Here is a 22,177-nt window from a genome sequence, read left to right as displayed (position 1 = left end):
CGAATGCGACGGTGGGGGGTACCGCCGGACCCACTTCCACGCGCTAGACTACTACAAGAAGCGGGGAGGAGGAGGAGGAAAACCCCTAGTCGACCGTGAAACCACCACAGACTACTACTTACCGAGACTGTTTTGGTTCCACAGGAGGCTCGTCTTCTCCTGCTGCCTCGACCTCGTCTGCATGTACGATCCCCATGACATCTACATCCGGAACCCTGCGACCGGGGAGCAGATCGCTTTGCCCACGAGATCTTTGGGGTCCTACAGTACGGTGGCATTTGCTTACCTTCCTTCTGTAGGGGAATACAAGGTGCTCCGTGTGATTCTTTTCTTCTCCAGTCTCCAGCACCCAATCAGAAGAAGTGAGGTCTTCACCCTTGGGTCAGGGAGATGGAGGGACATCAAGGAGGGCCCCCCCTTTTGGGTTCATGACGAGAACTCAGCCGTCGTCGACGAAGCCGTCCATTTCCTGCCAGGTATTTTTACATGGCGGCTGGCTGTCGGTGACCTGCACGACCTGCACGACGTCGACAACGAGGCAATAGCCCGGTTTGATCTCGAGAAGGAGGAATGGTCAGAGCTACCGCTGCCCAGCATAAGACATTTCTTACGGGACTCTCGTGACGAGGATTGGAACTTTCGTCTGACGCGGCTGGGCGGATCGCTGTGCATGGAGTGCTGGGGGCGATCGAGAGTCGATCTGTGGCTGCTGGAGGAGGGCCGTGACAGCTGCGCGTCGTGGGTGAAGGCGTACAGCATCGATCGCTGCTGCTATCCTCATCAGTTCCGCGTCAGAGCGCTGTTGGAGAGGTCCGACGGCAAGCTGCAGGTCTACAACCCAGTGGAAGAACGAGTTGAAGCGACTATCTTTAAAAAAGGACGGAAGAGCAGCTTCTTCGGGGTCAGCTCCTACGTAGAGAGCTTCATGACTTTGGACGATGAAAGTTTCAAGTCTTTAAAGAAGCAGGAGGCCATATAATCTTTAATTTTACATATAGTTTTTTTTCCTGGCGACTTGATTTGGATCTACTGCAAAATATAAAAATATATAAAAGATTCTAAGTTATGCAACTAATTAGTTTTGAAGTGCCTACGATACAAGTTATATGGAGGAAGGAAATCTCAGGTTATATATACAGACTGGATTTTCCTGCTAAGAGATTGTGGACTGCATATTAAACATTTGTTTCTGGTTCTAGTGCAGGTAGAGATTTAATTTGTGCACTGCTGTGTTTTTTTTTTTTTTTTCTGTGGTATTGGATTTGCAGGTTGATGAGGAATAGTACTTTGCTCTGGTCATGAGATTCATGATCAGGTGAGATGCTTAAAAAGCAGACTGAAGTTATTTTTGGCATAAGAAAGTTTGATAGTACATAAATGACCCTTTTAGGTATAAGGCAGAGGTTTTAAGGCTTAATTTGGTAGGGGGAGTTTGTGGTTACAGTAATGATATATAGAAATTATGCAGCTGATTTGCATTGTATATAGGTGGGAGGGTTCCAGACTGTAAGAGGAGGAGATCCTGTCTGGAGCGACGAGAGAAAGCTAAATCAGCAATCCTGACATGTAACTTTTAGTTAATAATGTTAATAATACGGTCGGGGTGCGGCAAAGTTAATACGTCCTCCAAAATAGCTAATTATGATAATAATTTTTTTAAAATCTTAATTGCAAAATGTTCTACTATTTATGCATCCAAGTAGTAATCGGAAAGCCCACCAATTCCCCAAAGAATTCCGCTGTACGTACTCCATGATGATTAACACTACATGTCCAATGGTTTTCTACGTGGCTGAGCATGTAACTTTTTAAGTTTCATAAGCTTTTCCATTAAACGTTTAGAAAAAAAAAGGCTATTCTTCTGCTATTTTTGTTGCTCTAATTGATTTCAGAGAGTATTCCTTCCTTCAGAACCCAAGGTTGTCACAAAGCTCTTGAACCAACACTCGAGTTTTGTTTATTTATGTTCTCTAAATGTTTTTCTTTCTGTTGGCTTTCCTTTCTATTTCTCAGGTCAAGGATTCATTTCTGGAAGTTCAGCTTTGTGACAAGCAGTCAACAAAGCGCCATGTAGCGAATGAAACAATTAGAATAGGATCTCTTAAGATTTCCTAAGCATAGCACCAAAGAAATGGTAAGATATCCACTCATGTACTGGTGCTGCAAAGATTTGAATAAGCATTCTTTACATATATGGTTAAATCGGCTGTTTCACTTATGGTTCCTCTTTTTGAAAGTAGCGTGCAACAATTATTTATTAGTCAGTGTGTAATTGACTTATGAAGTTTCGCGTTTTTGATATGATAATGTTCAATTCGAACCAATTTGTTAGGAAAGAATATATGTTAGGAAATAATATATATAGTATATAATTTATATGGATGTTAGGAAAGAATATATGTTAGGAAATAATATATATAGTATATTAATCTCCCTGATTATTAGCCTGTGATTACAGGATTGTACACTATATATTGAAAACTCTGTGAATAATAAAAGTAGAGCCTTTCATCTTAATTTTATCATGATATCAGAGCGACTAAAATAAGATCCAAACCCTAACCTAAAATTCCCACCAACACCGACGCAGAGCAGGACCAACCATCAGATCTAGCGGCTTCGCCTCCCTCCCCCTTCCTTCGATTTTTTTTCGGCCAACCCTCCACCATGCCACAAACACCCAAAAACACCGACGAGCCCGAATCCTCCACCAACGTGGTGGATAAACCCACCAAGGTGGATACTTTTTCACCATACTACCTCCATTCGAATGATTCTCCGGGTAGTTTGATCACTACCACTATTTTGGTTGGCTCTAATTATGAGGAATGGTCGAGATCTTTTCGGCTTTCTCTTGTTTCCCGACGTAAGTGGGGATTTATTGATGGCTCCATTGTTAAACCTGTTTCCGCTGCACAGATTCTTGACTGGGATTGTGTTCAGGCTATGCTGGTGCAATGGATTTTGAATAGTATTGATTCTTCCCTGTGGAAGACGATACCTTATTTTGAAGAAGCGCGTCCTCTGTGGGCGTTACTGAAGAAACGTTTTAATGTTGGCAATGGTCAGTGCAGACAGCAGATCAAGAAGGCGTTGTCTCGTTGTCGTCAGTCCAAGACTATGTCAGTTGCAGAATATTTTGGGATGTTGCAACCATTATGGGATGCTTTGGCTACTTATAATCCAGTCCCTGTTTGTCGTTGTGGGAAGTGTGAATGTGATTTGGGGGAATTGTTTCAGGCTCGCTTTGATGAAGAATGTTTTCATGATTTTTTGGCTGGCATCAATGAAGAATTATACAGTAATGTACGATCTACTCTTCTTGCACAAGATCCTACACCCACTTTGGATAGAGCATATCGGGCAATGTTGGCTCAGGAGACATTGCGATTGGGGAATCGTGTTGATGCTGAACGTGATGAAGTTATGTCCATGGCTGTTCGTACTGCACCCTCAGGTAACCGTCGATTTGATTCGGGTGACAGATCTAAATTTGTGTGTACCTATTGCTCTAAATCAGGCCACGAGGAATCCCATTGCTTTGCAAAGAATGGGTATCCCGACTGGTGGCAGGCGGAGCGTGGGGCTGGTGCACAGCGCGGAGGTGGACGCGGACGCGGGACTGGGTTCGCGGCTGGACAGGGTCGTGGCAGCGCTGGCGGAGCTGCCAGGCTCGGTAGAGGGACAACGGCAGGCAGGGGCGCCGAGGTGCGTGCAGTGCAGGCGGGTTCGAATGTCTCTGGTGAATCCCCATTACCTGGTATGTCTACTGAACAGTGGCAACAGGTTATTGGAATTTTTTCCAAGGCCGTTGCTACTACTTCAGATGATCGCTTGATGGGTAAGTACTATGCTAATTCCTGGATTATCGATACTGGAGCTTCGAGTCATGTTATTGGAGATATGAGTTTATTATCTAATATTTGTGAGATGCCATCCTGTCCTGTCGGTCTGCCTGATGGCAAGAAGGCTATTTCCACTAGTTTTGGTTCAGTGCATTTTAAATGTGGATTGATTTTGAGCCGTGTGTTATTAGTACCTGAGTTCAACTGTAATTTAATTTTTGTGTCTCATTTGTCTGATGACTTGGATTGTTTGGTGCACTTCACAAAAACTCTTTGTGTTATACAGGACCGCAGCTTGAGGACCCTGATTGGAGTAGGTGAACGAAGAGATGGACTTTATTATCTGCGGGATGACTCAGGAGTGTATGCGCATACAGTTGATGGAGGTGATTTGGTGGATTTGTGGCATAGGCGTTTGGGGCATCCTTCAGAGAAAGTAGTCAGGTCGTTACCTTTTATTTATAGCACTAGTCAGTCTGCTAATAAAGCTTGTGGTGTGTGTCATCAAGCTAAACAGACTAGAGATAGATTTCCAGTTAGTGTGAACAAATCTAAGTGCATTTTTAAGATGTTACATTGCGATCTTTGGGGTCCCTATCATACTCAGTCGTCGTGTGGTGCTCGTTATTTTTTGACTATATTGGATGATTTTTCTCGTTCAGTGTGGGTGTTCCTTTTATTTGATAAGTCTGAAGTAACTCGATTTTTCAAATCATATTTTGCAATGATTGAAAGACAATTTGATGCTGTAGTAAAAATTGTTCGGAGTGATAACGGGACAGAATTTAATTGCATGAAGAAATTTTTTGTCGAAAAAGGGATTTTATTTCAATCATCATGTGTTGGTACTCCTCAACAGAATGGGAGAGTAGAGAGGAAGCACAATCACATTTTAAATATTGCTCGAGCACTTAGATTTCAGGCAAATCTACCTATTAGTTTCTGGGGAGAGTGTGTGTTGGCTGGTGTTTACCTTTTAAATCGTACCCCCACACCCTTGCTTGATGATAAAACTCCATATGAAATTTTGTTTGGCATGTCACCTAAGTATGATGAACTTCGTATATTTGGCTGTTTATGTTATGCCCATAACCAAAGGTCTAAGGGTGATAAATTTCCGAGTATGAGTCGAAAATGTGTTTTTGTTGGTTATCCTCATGGGCAGAAAGGGTGGAAGTTATATGATCTAGACACGCATGAATATTTTGTTTTGAGAGATGTGGATTTTTGTGAAACTAGTTTTCCATTTGTACTTCTGTAAAGCATTCCTTGGTTTTTCCTAGTGTTCCTGAATTGGATGATCAGGAAATTAATTTTGAAGAACAGGGGGGACAGGATGGGGTTACTGTGTGTCCAGGCACGGTGCAACCACCGCCACCTGCACACGGCAACAACCAACCCAAGGCAGGGGGTAGCTGGTGATGGTTCAGCGGCACGGCGGGGGTCCGAGTTGTTGGAGGGACCTTCGTCGTTGCCTTTGGATACTCTGGCTAAGCCTGTTTCTGAGTTAGTAGAGTCAAATACTAGTACTGAGGAGATTGGTAAGGGAAAAAGGAAGAAAGTGCCTTCAACTAAACTTCGTGATTATGTGACTAATACAGTGCAAATAATAAGTCCGGTCTCCTCGCCACCTGCCTCAGTTAAGACCTCAGTTACTACTTTCCCTATAACCAGTTTTGTGAATTGTAACAAATTTTCTGTGGGACATAGAAGTTTTCTTGCAGCCATAACTACAGGTACTGAGCCCAAGTCCTTTCGAGAGGCTATGGAGGATGCTAGATGGAGGGAAGTCATGCATAGCGAGATTCGCGCTCTGGAAGAGAATGAGACTTGGGAGATGGTTGATTTACCCCCTGGAAAACGGGCTCTAGGGAGCAGATGGGTGTACAAGGTGAAATACAATTCAGATGGGAGCCTGGAACGTCTCAAGGCACGTTTGGTCATATTTGGGAATCACCAGATTGAAGGAATCGATTACACTGATACTTTTGCTCCTGTTGCTAAGATGACTACTGTTCGTACTTTCTTAGCTGTAACAGCTGTAAAGAGATGGGAGTTGCATCAGATGGATGTACACAACGCATTCTTACATGGAGATTTAAATGAAGAGGTGTATATGAAATTGCCACCTGGATTTCATGGACGTGCTCCAGGGAAGGTGTGTAGACTGCACAAATCTCTGTATGGTTTGAAGCAGGCACCTAGATGTTGGTTTGCAAAGCTGGCAGGAGCGTTGCGTACGTATGGTTTTACTCAGTCTTACTCAGACTATTCATTATTTGGTTATATCAAAGGGAAAGTACAGATTAATATTCTGGTATATGTTGATGATCTGATTATTTCTGGGAATGACTCGGTTGCACTGTCTGAATTTAAACAATATCTGAGTAAATGTTTTCATATGAAAGATTTGGGTAATCTCAAATATTTCTTGGGGGTAGAGGTTGCTCGAAGTGCAGAAGGGATTTATTTATGTCAGCGTAAATATACTCTAGACATTATTTCTGAGACAGGACTTCTTGGAGCAAAGCCAGTTTCTTTTCCAATGGATCAGAATCACAGGCTCAGCACTTCTGAGAGCGCGGACTTGGAGGATCCCGAGGCGTACCGTCGGCTGGTTGGACGGCTTATTTACCTGGCTTTCACTCGACCAGATTTGACTTATTCTGTTCATATTTTGTCTCAGTTTCTTCAGGCACCAAAGCAGGATCACTATGATGCAGCACTCAGAGTGGTTCGCTATTTAAAAGGATGTCCTGGACAGGGGATTTTGCTTCGAAGTGATTGTAATTTGACACTTACTGGGTGGTGTGATTCTTATTGGGCAAGTTGTCCTATTACCAGACGTTCTCTGTCAGGATGGGTTGTCTTTCTGGGCAGTTCACCTATCTCCTCGAAGACAAAGAAGCAGGTTACTGTCTCTCGCTCTTCAGCTGAGGCAGAATATCGATCTATGGCTGCAGTATTATGTGAATTGAAGTGGCTCAAAGGCTTGTTACTCAGTCTAGGAATTCGACACCCTGGTACTATGCCAGTACATTGTGACAGTCAGTCTGCTATTCATTTAGCTCAGAATCCTGTTTTTCATGAGCGTACTAAACATATTGAAGTTGATTGTCACTTCCTTCGAGATGCTATTCGAGATGGGTTGATTACTATTGTTCATGTTCCTACAATTGAACAGCTAGCAGATATTTTTACCAAGGCTCTTGGGAAGCAGCAGTTTCAGTTTCTACTCAGCAAGTTGGGCATTTGTGACCTTCATGCTCCAACTTGAAGGAAGGTGTTAGGAAAGAATATATGTTAGGAAATAATATATATAGTATATAATTTATATGTTTGGTAGGAAAGAATATATGTTAGGAAATAATATATATAGTATATTAATCTCCCTGATTATTAGCCTGTGATTACAGGATTGTACACTATATATTGAAAACTCTGTGAATAATAAAAGTAGAGCCTTTCATCTTAATTTTACTAACATAACATGCGGATGATGTAAAATTTGCTTAACTCTACACCGCTTCATGCTTATATTACAATGAGATCTGCGACGCGCGCCTTGTAATGGGTATTCCACTCACCTTTGTCTAATATTAATTTGTTGCCTATTGTATCATTATCGCTGTAATTTCTACATAATTTGATTGCTTACTGCGTGTACGTATCCATGTCTGTTCGGTTTGACGATGAATATTATTTGTTCTCCTATTCTGACTAGAGCTACAACTGAATTTTTTAATTCAAAGAGGGAGGCCGGATTTGGGGAGAATTTTGTTTGCACTAGGAGTCCTCCTCCTCCTCCTCCTAGGGCTCATCTGGTCGTCCTCCTCTATTTATAATACATACTACCCCCCATCAATCAGCAAATTAAGCCCTAAACTCCTCCTAGCTACTGGCTGATATCTAACCTGATAACATGGCCGCCTCCTCTGAAACCAACAACGAATTATACTCGTCGAACCCGGCGTCCCTCCCTCTCGACGTAGTCTCCGACATCCTCCTCCTCCTCCCCGTGAAGACCCTCTCGCGCCTCAAACTGGTGTCCAAATCGTGGCTCTCCCTCATCTCCAGCCCCTCCTTCAGGTCGTCCCACCGCCGCCGATCCGAACGGAACCCTCTCCTCCTCGTGGCGACCTCCGAAAGCGACGGTGGGGGATACCGCCGGACGTACTTTCACGTGCTACTAGACCGTGTAACCACCACAGACTACTACTCACCGAGGGTGCAGTTGCGGCCCCACAGGCTCGTCTTCTCCTGCAGCCTCGACCTCGTCTGCATGTACGGCTCTGATGACATCTACATCCAAAACCCTGCGACCAGGGAGCAGATCGCTTTGCCCAGGAAATCTTCGGGGTTCCGCAGCATGGTGCACCGCGGCCACGCGGTGGCATTCGCTTACCTTCCTTCTACAGGGGAATACAAGGTGCTCCGCGTGTTCGGTGTGTTTCCCCTCTTCAGCCTCCTGCAACCAATTATTAGAAGTGAGGTCTTCACACTTGGGTCAGAGAGATGGTGGGAGAAGGAGGGGCCCCCTTTTAGGGTTCATGAAGAGAACACGGCTGTCGTCGTCGACGAAGCCGTCCATTTCCTGCCGGGTAGCTTTGCATTGCGGCGGGCTGTCGGAGATCTGTACGATGACAACAACGAGGCAATAGCCCGGTTTGATCTCAAGAGAGAGGAATGGTCAAAGCTACCGCTGCCCGGCGTAAGACATTTCTCAGGGAATTCTCGTGACGAGGCGTTGGACTTTCGCCTGACGCGTCTGGGCGGATCGCTGTGCATGGAGTGCTCCGGGCGATCGAGAGTCGATCTGTGGCTGTTAGAGGGTGGTAACATATGTGCGTCGTGGGTGAAGGCGTACAGCATCGATCGCTGCTGCTATCCTCATCAGTTCCGCGTCGGGAAGAGCGCTGTTGGAGAGGTCCGACGGCAAGCTGCAGGTCTACAACCCAGCGGAAAAACGAGTTGAAGCGACGATCTTTAGTAGTGGGGAGCGCAACTTCGAGGTCAGCTTCTACGTAGAGAGTTTCATGACTTTGGACGATGAAAGTTTCAAGTCTTTAAAGAAGCAGGAGGCCGTATAATCTTTAATTTTACATATAGTTTTTTTTTCCTGCAGGCAACTTGATTTCTACTGCAAAATATAAAAATATATAAAAGATTCTAATTAAGTTATGCAACTAATTAGTTTTGAAGTGCCTATGATACAAGTTATATGGAGGAAGGAAATCTTTAGGTTATATATGCTGCGCTGGATCGATCCCTCAACAGAGAGTTATATGTATAGACTGGATTTTTCTGATTGGCGCATTATGTGTATAAATAATGTTAGAGGCACACTCCTAACCACACTCCCTCACCCGCTACACTAACAGTGTGGTCTAGAGTGTGCCTCTAGTGTTACTCTATGTGTATTCTATTCCTGCTAAGAGATCGATTGTGGACTGCTTATATTAAACATTTGTTTCCGGTTCTAGTGCAGGTAGAGATTTAATATTAATTTGTGCACTACTGCTGTTTTTTTTTTACGTTGTTGCGGTGGTATTGGATGTGCAGGCTGATGAGGAATAGTACTTTGCTCTGATCATGAGATTCATGGTCAGGTGAGATACTTAAAAGCATGCAGACTGAAGTTATTTTTGGCAAGAAAGTTTGATAGTGTACATAAGTGGCCGTTTTAGGTACAAGGCCGAGGTTTTAAGGCTTTTTTTTTTTTTTGGGGGGGGGGGGGGGGGGTTACAGTAATGATATTTAGAAATTATGCAACTGATTTGCATTGTATGTGGGAGGTACAGACTGTAGGAGGAGGAGATCCTGTTTGGAGTGACGAGAGAAAGCTAAATCAGCAAGTCTGACGGGTAACTTTTAGTTAATAATACGGGGTGCGACAAAGTTAATACGTCCTCCAAAATAGCTAATTATGACAATAATTTTTTTAAAAATCTTAATTGCAAAATGTTCTACTATTTATGCATCCAAGTAGTAATCGGAAAGCCTGTCAATTCTCCAAAGAATTACGCTGTGCTCCGTGTGTTCGGTGTGTCTCCTTTCTTAAGTCTCCAGCACCCAATTAGAAGAAGTGATGTCTTCACACTTGGGTCAGGGAGATGGAGGGAGTGTTGTGCCTCGAGAAACTAAACAAATCACCGAGAAAGATAAAGAATCAACCAAAATCAATAGCACAAACAATCAAACACCAGTTTTACGTGGTTCAGCGAGATGCCTACGTCCACGGGGCAAGGAGGGGGGAGTTTTCACTATTAGAAATCAAGAGGAACAAACTAGGGTTACAACCTCTCACAAAAAACCCTCAACAACTCACTCTTAATTCTCCAATTGCTCTTAGAATAGAAGCCCAAAGAAAACCCTCACAATCTGCTCAAAACTCCTGCCTTACTAACCCTAAAACACCCAAATGGTATTTATACAAATCCAAAACAAAACGGGTCTGGAAACTGAACCCTGTCATAACCGCTTCGGCGGTCGACCGCGAAGGTCTCGCGGTCGACCGGCGGCGTCGAACCGAACCCCAAAACCCGAGAGGAAATCCAATTACAGTCATCCACGTGCGACCGCGGCGGTCGACCGTCCGCCATCAACTCTAAGTGTTCACGGTAATCCGCAGTAGGTTTGTGTGCATGTTGGGGCCCCCCCGCCAGTCTGTCTGCTGGTTCCTTCCTGTTTTCTGTAATTCTTCAATTATCCACATCGGCGAATGTTTCCACCAAAACTGAGCCGACACCAATCAAACCAATGCCTCAACTGCTGCATCCAGTATGCCATGGCAACAGACTCATGACAACGGACCTCATCCACAACACATCGAGACCCAAACGGGAGTGCGAACACTTAACCCCAAACCAACTATGTCTACTCACCAATTAACTGAGCCTACACCGACTACACCAAATGCCTCATTTGCTAAGACCCAAATGGGAGTGCAAACACTCACCCCAAATGTCAATATCGCTCACCAAAACGGCTGCATCATAAAGACTGTCTATGTATCCTCTTGCCCAAGGAATCAAGCCTTCACGTAGTTTACCCTATAGCCTCCAAAGGCCCTCAATCCAACCTGCGGCTGATAGCATCATCAACGACCCCAATATGAAAAACAGTCCAACACCTCCACCTGAGATGTAACAATGGCCGTATCCAAAATATATCCACCAGCTGCATCTAAATCAACCACCTCATCATCTGCACCCATAAAAAAATGACTCTCACGCTGTGCCACCTCAGCTGGAATCCCAACCAATGCAGAATGACCTGGAGTATGTGGAAATGACTCTCACGCTGTGCCACCTCAGCTGGAATCCCAACCAATGCAGAATGACCTGGAGTATGTGGAATAAGCTCTACCCGATGTGGAGTAGCATCAACCTCCACCTGCTGCGGTATCCCTCTGATCTGATCAATACTCTCTACCTGCCAAGAGTCCAAAGTGACAAACCTGCTCAGACCAAACTCAGAAGCTCCTAACTGATAGCCGAATGAACTCCTGAATCCCAAATGTGCAATCGGATCCAATCTCACATCCACGATGTGACCAAGTGCTGGGTAGCCAAATACCCGATGCCGATAAAAATCTAAAGCAGCTCCACCAGATCTAACAACTCTACACGCAGCAGTCGGCAACCTCATAAGATGACCCAAACCTGTCGAAGCCTGAATACCAGATCCACTGCTCGACAACCAATGCCGATCCTCCTCCAGAAAAGAACGGATCACTAAATCTGCCATCTCATCACGTCGCCCTACTGTCTCCTCTCCTCTGAAGTGTCTCCAACTGCCATGAGCTCGGCACCAATGCAAGAAAGGACTCCTACTAGAACAAGTACGACTGGTAACCTTTCTGCCCATACACCTCCTCCAACTGTTACGGACTACTAGGGCTTTATACCAATGGGACTTGGTTGCAATCCAAATATGCCTAGTACAATCCTCAACATAGGAAACAAAATAACGATTACCTCCCGATGATGCCTCCTCAGAAAGCCCCCTAATGCCTGGCTGAACACCTCCAATAAGACCCCTCGATCGATGGATAGAAGTGCTAAACTCCACCTCGGTCTTCTCGCTCATCCCAATGTGCTCACATGACTTCAATCTGCAAGTCATATCACTCCTCAACAATCTGTGCATGGTATAACCAACAATATATCGCAGCACCAAACAATGCCACAGTCTAGCCATAGAAGTAGTCAGCGCCCTATCAACTACCGTGCTCCCAAGTAGCCATAGAAGTAGTCAGCGCCCTATCAACTACCGTGCTCCCAAGCAGATAATACAAGTTACTCCGTCGGACTCCCTTCATCACAATCATGGACCCCGATGTGACATTCAAGCGAGAATCCGCCAAGGTCACCCTATAGCCTGATGCCTCCAATACCCTAAGTAAAATGATGTTCTTCCTCAGTTGAGGAACGAACCTCACATCAGCCAACTCCCGGATCATGATGCCTCCAATACCCTAAGTAAAATGATGTTCTTCCTCAGTTGAGGAACGAACCTCACATCAGCCAACTCCCGGATCATACCATCATTCATCCGAATCTGAACAGTACCAATACCACCAATAGGGCATCTGTGATCATTACCTATGAGAACAACATCCCCTCTTTCCAACTCCTGAAAGCTGGAGAACCAATCCCTTCTAGGGCATATGTGGTAAGTAGCACCAAAATCCAACATCCACTCGGTGGAGTCGATAACATCAACCGACGGAAGAGCTGAGCACGAATAGCCCGAAGAATCTGAATCTAAAATATCGCCGCTAGCCTTGGCAACATTCACCTCTGAAGCATGAATAGCTTTTCCTTTATTCTTCATAGCTTGCAATTTTGGGCATTCGGCTTTCCAATGTCCATCCTCTTTACAAAAGGCACACTGATTCCTACCAACTGCAGGATGCCCCCCTCTAGACTGCGACATTCTTTCACGGTTTGGACTTCTAGCTCTTGCAACCAATGCCCCCGTAACCGGCTCGATGGAAGTCTCCTTGTCCTTCTTTCGAAGTTGATAGTTCACAAGGGCTGCGGTGACCTCACTATACGAAAGAGATGCCTTCCCATTAATAAGACTGAGAACGAAGGTCTCATATTCCTCGTCGGGCAAGGAACTCAATAACAACAATGCCTTGTCCTCGTCTTCAACCTTGACATCTACATTCGCCAAATCTGCAAGTAGCTTCGTGTAGTGGTTCATGTGATCACTAATGGATGTCCCCTTCTTCCGCTCTTCGTCAAATATTTGCCCTCTAGGACCTCCCAAATCTTTTTTGCCGAAGTTTTATTCATCACATCATATTTTAGATCTTGGGTAAGACAAGACATAATCACACCACACGTCATTCTATTCATTTTATTCCAAACATTTTCATCAATGTCGGCCGGTTTCCCGTCCAACTCTAATGTATCTTTCAAATTTTGTGCATTTAGCGTATCCATGACTTCGCATCGCCAAAGTATAAAATTATTTGTGTCGTTGAACTTTTCCACATCTATTTTCATAGAATGTATATTCAAACTTTGGACGGCCTTCACACCAGAAGAACCCTCCCCACTTTTATCTTTTTCGGCCATATATGTCAAAGCACCCAATAAACAATTACGGAACAAATAGAAAATAGATCCAACTTGAAAAAGATAGAAACTTTACCACAAAGATCCAATCTTTATCACTAATCAAAGCTCTAGATGAGCTTCCTAACTGATCTATACCTCCAAAAAGCCCAAGCGTTGCCCGGAGCTCTGATACCAATTGTTGTGCCTCGAGAAACCAAACCAATCGCCGAGAAAGATAAAGAACCAACCAAAATCAATAGCACAAACAATCAAATACCAGTTTTACGTGGTTCGGCGAGATGCCTACGTCCACGGGGTAATGAGGGGGAGTTTTCACTATTAGAAATCAAGAGGAGCAAACTAGGGTTACAATCTCTCACCAAAAACCCTTAACAACTCACTCTTAATCTCTCAAATTGCTCCTAGAATAGAAGCCTAAAGAAAACCCTCACAATCTGCTCAAAACTTCTGCCTTACTAACCCTAAAACACCCAAAGGGTATTTATACAAATCCAAAATGAAACGGGTCTAAAACTGAACCCTGTCATAACCACTTCGGCGGTCGACCGCGGCGGTTGACCAAACCCCAAAACCCGAGAGAAAATCTAAGGTTCGGATATAAATTTACGACAAAGATAATCAGTTCAAAGTCAACTCAATGACACGAGCTAAGTTCAGAAACTTACACACCAACTTCAGTTCAAGACTTCAACAACGGTCAGACGATAAACGCAGTGCCGAAAGAACTTTATCTATTCAACAAATAGATTGAAGGCTGAAGAAGTTAAGAAATGAAGCAGTTCACAGGTCCCTCTACGAGATTGAGGAAAGGGCATATCTTATCCAAAGCATTTCAGACTCCTCTATGAAAGAATGAGTCTGAAATACTTTGGAGGGGGTATCTGTAGGCGTCTAAAAATACCTATAGGTGTCCGCACACATGTTTGTGGAAAAAATTGCAGTAAAAGAAACGAAAGAAAATTGATTTGTATTCTATAGATCTTAATTACAATTTGAATTCCGATTACAAAAGAGAGGAGGATGATCTGGATTCTCCCCTTTGTTTAATTCTGGGTTCTTCACGGTGGCGATGGAGTGCCTCCCTCGAATGTTCGCATCGAGTTTGCTCTCCGTTGACGATCCGAACGTCTTGATTCACTGGAACATGGTCTTCTCCTCACGATTTGATGTTGTGAAGAACTTGCGTGGCAAGTTTGAAACTCTTGATGAGTTGATAACTCTGAACGAGTTTAAACTCTTTAAAAGAGTTGATTTAACCGAAATTGGTTAATAAGCCAAGGCCGAAGGCTTCAAGGAATGCTCCAAAGGATGAATGCTGATCTCTCAATCTATGATGCTCCAAGATCTCCCCCTTTGCTGCCAAGTCCCAGATCCGAAAATTGCCCCAGAGAAGGATCCGAACTAAGCTGATTTCTTAGTTATTTATAGGGGATTAAGAGGTTTAACCGCCCCCTTAATTCGCTCCTAAATGGGCCTAATGGGATGTAACCGCCCCTTGAATCACTCCTGAGTGGAGTTGTGATCCCCTCAGATCGTGGGAAACGGTTTTGAAACCGTTCAGCTCGTATTTGAACGAGTCAAACGTAAAATCCGCTTTCTGGCGTGAATTCTGCATTCAAACGCAGTGTCTGGAAGCTTGAACGCAGTGTCTGGAAGTTGCGTTTGATAGCTTGGAAGCTGCGTTTGGCAGCGGATGGAAGCTGCGTTTGGCAGCGGATGGAAGCTGCGTTTGGCAGCGTTTGGAAGCTGCGTTTGGCAGCGGATGGAAGCTGTGTTTGGCAGCTTGGAAGCTGCGTTGGCAGCTTTCGAAGGCTGCGTTTGCAGTCGAACATGAGCTGCGTTGGCAGCTGGATCTGAGCTGCGTCTGAGCTGCGTTTGCAGCGATTTAGAAGCTGTGTTAGCAGCGTTGGAAGCTGCGTCTGAGCTGTGTTCGTGGCTATGAACGCGGTGCGTCTTGATGCTGGTACGCGGGGAGGACTTCCACGTCTTGGTTTGAAGAGACCGTCGATTTGTAGTCTCTTTTTGTCAGAGCGTTACAAAGATCATCGTTTTGTAATCTTTGCTTTAGTTCTTTGATATGTGAGAGTCGTCATATTATAACTCCTGACGTTGATTGTGGAGGCTGTTGATTAGATCTTTTATCAGTTATTGCGAAGGTTGTCAGATTGTAACCTTCATCAATCTACGTGAAAGTCCTCAAATTGTAGTCTTCTGAAAGTCGTTGAATTGTAACTTCCATCATCGATGTTTGATGGGGATCAGCTATCTATTGTGATTTTTTAGACAGCCTACAACACAGCTCGAGACGAAGAGAAGATGACGAACGTTGTTATCCGAGTCAAGAAGAATTATCCGATTGGCCATTGTGCACATCAGCAGCTCGCACACGTCGGTCAATACGCGCGCGTCAATCAGCTCACGCGCATCGGTCAACACGCGCGCGTCAATCAGTTCACATGCGTCAGTCAACGCGCGCATGTCAGTCGCATGTATCAATCAGCTCGCACGCGTCGATCAACTCCAAGCGACCGAATGCACTCGTCAGTCAACTTGCGCTCATCGGTAAGTTCCAAGTACCGTAAAGAAGCTAACGAGCGCATGAAGTAAGTTAGCAAATCGTACAAGTCAACAAGACGGTCAAATAAGTAAAACGGTGAAAAATACAAGTCGGAAAACAGCAAACAGTTCAGCAAAAAGGCCGAACTACCCGCACCCGCGCGAGTCGAACCGCGCCGACCCGCGCCAGCGCGGGCCCCCCGCGGGTCAGCGGGGTGTTTCGCGCAGGTTTGACCCCCGGACGCGTTTTTCGACGGTTTTGAGCGGTTTTCTCAGGATTTATCTGTTCCAGTGGTTCTTAACTGTCTAGATATCATCTACAAATGTGGTTAGGCCGTTATTGACTGAAGATAAGGCCAAATCACTCATTCTCATCCAAATACCTGCATCCGGAGCCCTATAAATACAAACATAGGGCCTCCTTTCAGGGGGGCGATTTATTATCAAGACGAGGAAGTGTTGTCAAATTCCAGAGCCAAGAGTCACGAATTTCAGCGAGGGTTAGTGAAATCCTGGCGAACTCCAGCATAAAGAGGGAGCTATTCGAAGGATCTGAAGCCCGATCCCACCGTTCCTTGAGATTAGGTTTGGTCTTAATCTCGAGAAGAGTACTGATTTCGCTTGGTCGATCTCAGTGCTTCAAATCAAATATTCCCTCGGTGAAGGCGAAGCTCTGCCCAATTTTCTATCAATCGGATCCAGATCTAAGACGGTCCACGGATATCAAAATCCCCGGCACAGGCAAAGATCCCGCATGAGCAGAAGACCGATAAACGATCTCCTTGTATTTGTTTGATAGAGTTGTAAACTTTTTATTTTCATTGTGTAAAGAGTCTTATCAAAAGACCAATCTTTTGATCTTATTGTAATGACCAAAGTTGTAATGAGTTATACAATGAAGAAAGCAACTTTTGACGCGAATATTGTGCCATCGAACTTCTCCACATCTATCTTCATAGAATGGACATTCAAACTTTGGACGATCTTCATAGTAGAAGAACCCTCCCTACCTTTATCTTTCCCGGCTATATATCTCAAAGCACCCAATAACAATTGCGGAACAAACAAGAAAAATAGATCCAACTTGAAAAGATAGAAACTTTACCATAAAAATCCCACCTTTATCACCAACCGAAGCTCTCGATGAACTTCCCAACTGATCTACTCCTCCAAAAAGCCCAAGCATTGCCTGGAGCTTGTAGGCGTCTAAAATTGTCTACGAGAGCCCGCACGAAACTCGAAGCAATGAATGGGCGAGTCAAGAAGATTCGTCAAACCAACTCGTGCGCGTCGGTCAAACGCGTGCACGTCAATCAACTCGTGCGCACCAGTCAACGCGCGCACGTCAATCAGCTCGTGTGCGCCGGTCAACGCGCGCACGTCAATCAACGCGTGCGCGTCAGTCAAACACGTGCACGTCAAACCAACTCGTGCGCGCCGATCAAACGCGTGCACGTCAACCAACTCGTGCGCGCCGGTCAGCGCGCGTACGTCAAATCATCTCGTGCGCATCGGTCAACGCGCGTACGTCAAACCAACTCGTGCGCGCCGGTCAACGCACGCACGTCAATCAGCCCGCGCGCATCGATCAGCACGCGTATGTTAACCAACGCGCGTTCGACGATCGGTCTCGCGACGAAGCATACAAGTCAACAAATCGAACGAATACGCAACAAGAACAAGTCCCGGAAGAAAGAAACCAAAAAAAGGGAGAAAGTCAGCGAACCCGCGCTAAGCGCAGGACGGAATGATCCGACCCGCGCGAGCGCGGGTCAGATTGTCCTGTTGCGCAGTCTAAAGTTCCAAAACACGTTTTGACAGTTTTAAATTGGTTTTTTGCAGGGTTTATCGGTTTTAGGGGTTCTTAACTGACTTGAGATCATCCCTAAACGTTGTTAGGCTGCTGTTGACTGAAGATAGAGCCAAATCCCTTGTTCTTATCCAAATAACCGCATTTTGAGGCCTATAAATATGAACCAAAGGCCTCCATTTTCTGGGGCGATTGATTATCAAGACGAGGAGGTGCTGCCGGATTGTGGAGTCAAAGGAGCACGAATTTCAGCGAGGGTTGACAGATCTTGGCGAGTTCTTCGGCATAAAGAAGGAGAGTTCGAGAGATCCGACGCCCGTTCCCGTCCGTCCCTTGAGATTAGGCTTGGTCTTAATCTCGAGAAGAGCCCTGATTTCGCTTGGTCGATCTCAGCGCTTCAAATCAAATACTTCCTCGGTGAAGACGAAGCTCTGCCGAATTTTTTATCAACCGGATCCAGATCTAAGGCGGTCCACGGATAAACCCCGGCACAGGCAAAGATCCCACGCAAGCAGAAGACCGATAAACGATCTCTGCGTTTGTTTTGACGAGAGTTGTAAACTTTTGTTTTCATTGTGTAAAAGTCTTATAAAAAGACAATCTTTCTTTGTTTTCATTGTAACGATTGAAGTTGTAATGAATATCGCAATGAATACAACAATTTTCGACGCAAACAGAGCTCTGATACCACTTGTTGGGGAGACCCCAGTGGCGAGATCCAATTCCAAATAGCCGAGAGAGATGAACAAACACACCAAATCAATAGCACAAGCAAGATACACCAGTTTTAACGTGGTTCGGCGAATGCCTACGTCCACGGGGTAAGGAAAGGGGGGGTATTCGCTATTAGAAATCAAGGAGATACAACTAGGGTTACAAATCTCACCAAAAATCCTCTACAAATCACTCTTGATCTCTTCAAATGCTCCTACAATAGAAGCCCAACAAAACCCCTCTCTATTCAGCTCAAAACCCTTGCTCTCAAACCCTAGAAACGAGTTATGGGTATTTATACAACTCTCAAACAAAACGGGTCTGAAAACCAGTTTCTGCCCAAAACGCTTCGACGGTCGAGCCTGTGTTGGCGGTCGAGCCGCGCCTGGAGATGCATGTGCGGTCGACCGTCACGTCCGACGCGCCCCCCGCAACTGCCAGGAACTAGGCTCCAACGTCAGAGAAATACCGCGGTCGACCGCCAACGGTCGACGCAAAGTCCTAACACAGTGAGGCCCTGTGCCAGGCTGAACACGCGGAGTCGGACCGTCCGCAACATCCGCGGTCGACCGTCAGTCTGTCAAACTGCTCCTGAGCCCCCATCAACTGCATTTCTTGCCAATCCTACAGCTTGGAGTTTATAAGGATAGGCAAGTCTCTAATTGGTATGAGGGCTTTTGAGGTGAAACCCAAGAGCAAAACCGTGAGGGCTTGGCCCAAAACGGACAATATCATACCGAAATGGAGAGTAAACGGTGGCCAACGATCCTACAGTCTTCACACTTGGCTCGGAGAGATGGAGGATCGTTGGGAACCCACGTTTTAGTGGATATTATGACAATATGGTTGTGGTTGATGAAGCCATCCATATTCTGCCGCAAGCTTTCAGCGTGCAGCGGGTACACAGTCCAGAGTATGATAACAGTAAGGGTATAGCTCGGTTTGATCTCAAGAAAGAAGAATGGTCAGTTCTCCCGATACCTGGCTCAAGATACTCCTCGCAATATTCCCGTGACAGAGAATGGAAGTTTTATCTGAATCAGATCAGCGGACTGTTACCTGTCGAATGCGTAGGGAAAACAAAGGTCGACGTGTGGGTAAAGACATATAGCATTGATTTCCGCGGTCCTTTTTGGTTCAGCGTCGCGGGAGCGGAGGAAGACGGGAAAGGTTACTGCTGAAAAGGTTAGACGGCAAGTTGCAGGTTTACTACGCGAAAAAGAAACGGGTTGAACAGACGATCTTCAGCGGGAAGAGAAGCTGATCGAGTCAGCTCCTACGTACGTAGAAAGACTGATGACTTTGGACGATGAAAGTTTCAAGTCTTTGAAAGAGCAAGATTTAATTTAGCACTCTTATCAGCTTTTTGCGGTAAAATGAACACAATCTAATATCAGCGGCATGATTCCTGCAGTATCTCGACGATTTTATCTTTGCTTTAAAAGGATTATATTCTGAAATGAGTCGCGCGCCGGAAGTTACGTTGGTAGACACACAGAGTTACCTGAAGTACGTGGAATCAGATGAACAAAATCATGTACCTTAGAATCAGCATTTGGCAAATCAGATGTTTGCGTTTCTTCGCAATCCGGTGAGCTGCTGAATCGAAAACAGAATCAAAATTTCATCAACTAAAGAGGGCGGAAAAGAATTCGACGAGTAATTTATAATGGAGACCGACGGGGTAGTAGGATGATCAGCTAGTCACTCTAGAAAGATTCACAGATCACAGTAATCTTTCGCCTTGGGATTTCGTCGAACAGGGTGGTACGCGTACTCGAAGTTGTTGGCCGATGGGTAGTAATCTTTCGCCTTGGGATTTCGTCGAACAGGGTGGTACGCGTACTCGAAGTTGTTGGCCGATGGGTAGTTGTTGTGGAGTTTGGAGTTGGATTGAGAGAGAGGGGGTAGCAAAGGAGAAGATAGGATGGTGGCAGGAAGCAAATTGAACAAGGTTGAAGTTTTTTTGAGGAGGGAGATATTTTGTTGTTTTGGTGATTGAGAAGGCATTTTTGTTTGCAATTAAATTAGGGAGGGAAATTTATGGTTGACAATTACCAAAGTTTGAGGTAAACATGTTGATTTTTTTTCTTTCTTTTTTTTCAAAACGTCGAGTACAAAGATAATGTGTACAAGTTCAGAGTGATATTGCATTATATGACAGTGTAAGATGCTACCAAACATTCATAAATCACATAATCCCAGAGTTTGGTTAATTCAAACAGTAAAAAATAATTTACGAATAAATCACCATAATAAATACTACTTCCAAGCATCATATTGGCTTATATAAACTCCTTTATTTCATTCATCTCTGAACTCAATGTCTAATGTCAAAAGATAATAAGCGATAAAACCAACTGTATGTTTTTTTAAGAGTAAATCAAGGATGTAGATTAACAGCAGTACAAATTCACCAAAATCCTTCATGGAAAAACCACAGACAGTTTCTCTGTACAACCTTTTGATCCTCATTTAACAGAAAAATGATGAGCAGAAATTAAAATTAAAATAAAATTCAGCCAACTGACAACAGTATCATCACTCGTTCACAGCTTGATGAGCAGAAATTAAAATTAAAATAAAATTCAGCCAACTGACAACAGTATCATCACTCGTTCACAGCTGACGCATTGAAATTCACTCCTGCTACAAGCCCAAATATTTTTTTTTTAAAGGAATCAATAGTATGTTTAATAGCTAGTAATTCTTTATCATAAGTTGCAATAATTTTTCTCTAGACCTTTAAATTTTCCAGAGCAGCTAACAACAGTATCATCAGACGTTCACAGTTGACACATTAAAATTCACTCTTGATACAAGCCCAAAACATAATAATTAAGAAATTTCAAGGGTAACCATTAGGAGATGCTTGGCATAAACCGGTCTAATCTAATACAACAAGTGCACCATATAAAAAACAAGATCTAACATCAAAACATCAACTTTCATCGATACCAGAATGAAGGACCACCAAAAGAGTACCGGGATGAAACTGACAAAGATCCATAATCTCCTCTTTCATGAGATTGCTGATGACTCCTGTTGTATTCCGAAAGCGCATTTGCTGCGTGTGTTGAATGCAATTTACTGGCCTCAGCCTCATTCCTTAGTTCACCATATGAGTAACTATGATAGTAATTTGGTTGAGTTGCGGCTTCTTCAGCTACTGGCCTTTTATACTCACTTTCATCCAATTTGCTTAGATATGGAGCTTTCGTAAGAGGAGCGTATCGATCATAAGTATCCCTATTTGCCTGGGAATGATCTGAAACCTCAGCTGGAATTGGCATTGATGTTGGTGCTATTATTATAGGTCTTCGAAGGCCAAACATCCTATACTCTTCCACAGTGAAACAAAGAGGATCAAGTGTTTCTATTTGACCTCTTGCTAATATATCTGAATGTGGCGGTGCTTCTGCTGTTGGTATTAAAGGTCTCAGTGGAATGAGAGGAGCAGGAACTGATTGAGAATTAATATGAGAAGGTTGAAATAAGCTGGTAAGTTTTTTCACCTGTATAACATCATATGGCAGAGAAACAAAATCACATTGGTATACAGCAAACGGATCACTAAAGGAATGCTCAGAGAGTAAAGTGGAAATTTAATTTGACTTAAGCCTGAGAGCTTTGTCGGTTCGCACACAAATCCCCCCCCC

At 44.3% G+C, this 22,177-nt stretch overlaps 2 protein-coding genes across 2 annotated transcripts in view; one reads left to right on the top strand and one right to left on the bottom strand.

Moving 5' to 3' along the window:
- On the top strand, positions 7,733–8,820 carry LOC109831396 (F-box protein At3g07870-like). The gene has a single exon (XM_020398722.1). It carries the CDS (start codon positions 7,768–7,770, stop codon positions 8,818–8,820), a length of 1,053 nt encoding a protein of 350 aa, XP_020254311.1. The 5' UTR covers positions 7,733–7,767.
- The window catches only part of LOC109831778, a 4,336-nt gene continuing 3,469 nt past the window's right edge, over positions 21,311–22,177 (bottom strand). Inside the window, exon 4 of the mRNA XM_020399196.1 lies at positions 21,311–22,033. Coding sequence (XP_020254785.1) covers positions 21,467–22,033 — 567 coding nt within the window. The 3' untranslated portion in view covers positions 21,311–21,466. The remainder of the gene's footprint in view (positions 22,034–22,177) is intronic.

This window comes from Asparagus officinalis, chromosome 2, assembly GCF_001876935.1.
Source record: "Asparagus officinalis chromosome 2, Aspof.V1, whole genome shotgun sequence".
Taxonomy (NCBI): domain Eukaryota; kingdom Viridiplantae; phylum Streptophyta; class Magnoliopsida; order Asparagales; family Asparagaceae; genus Asparagus; species Asparagus officinalis.
Note: the sequence above shows the minus strand (reverse complement) of the source record. Positions and strands in the feature narration are given on the sequence as shown.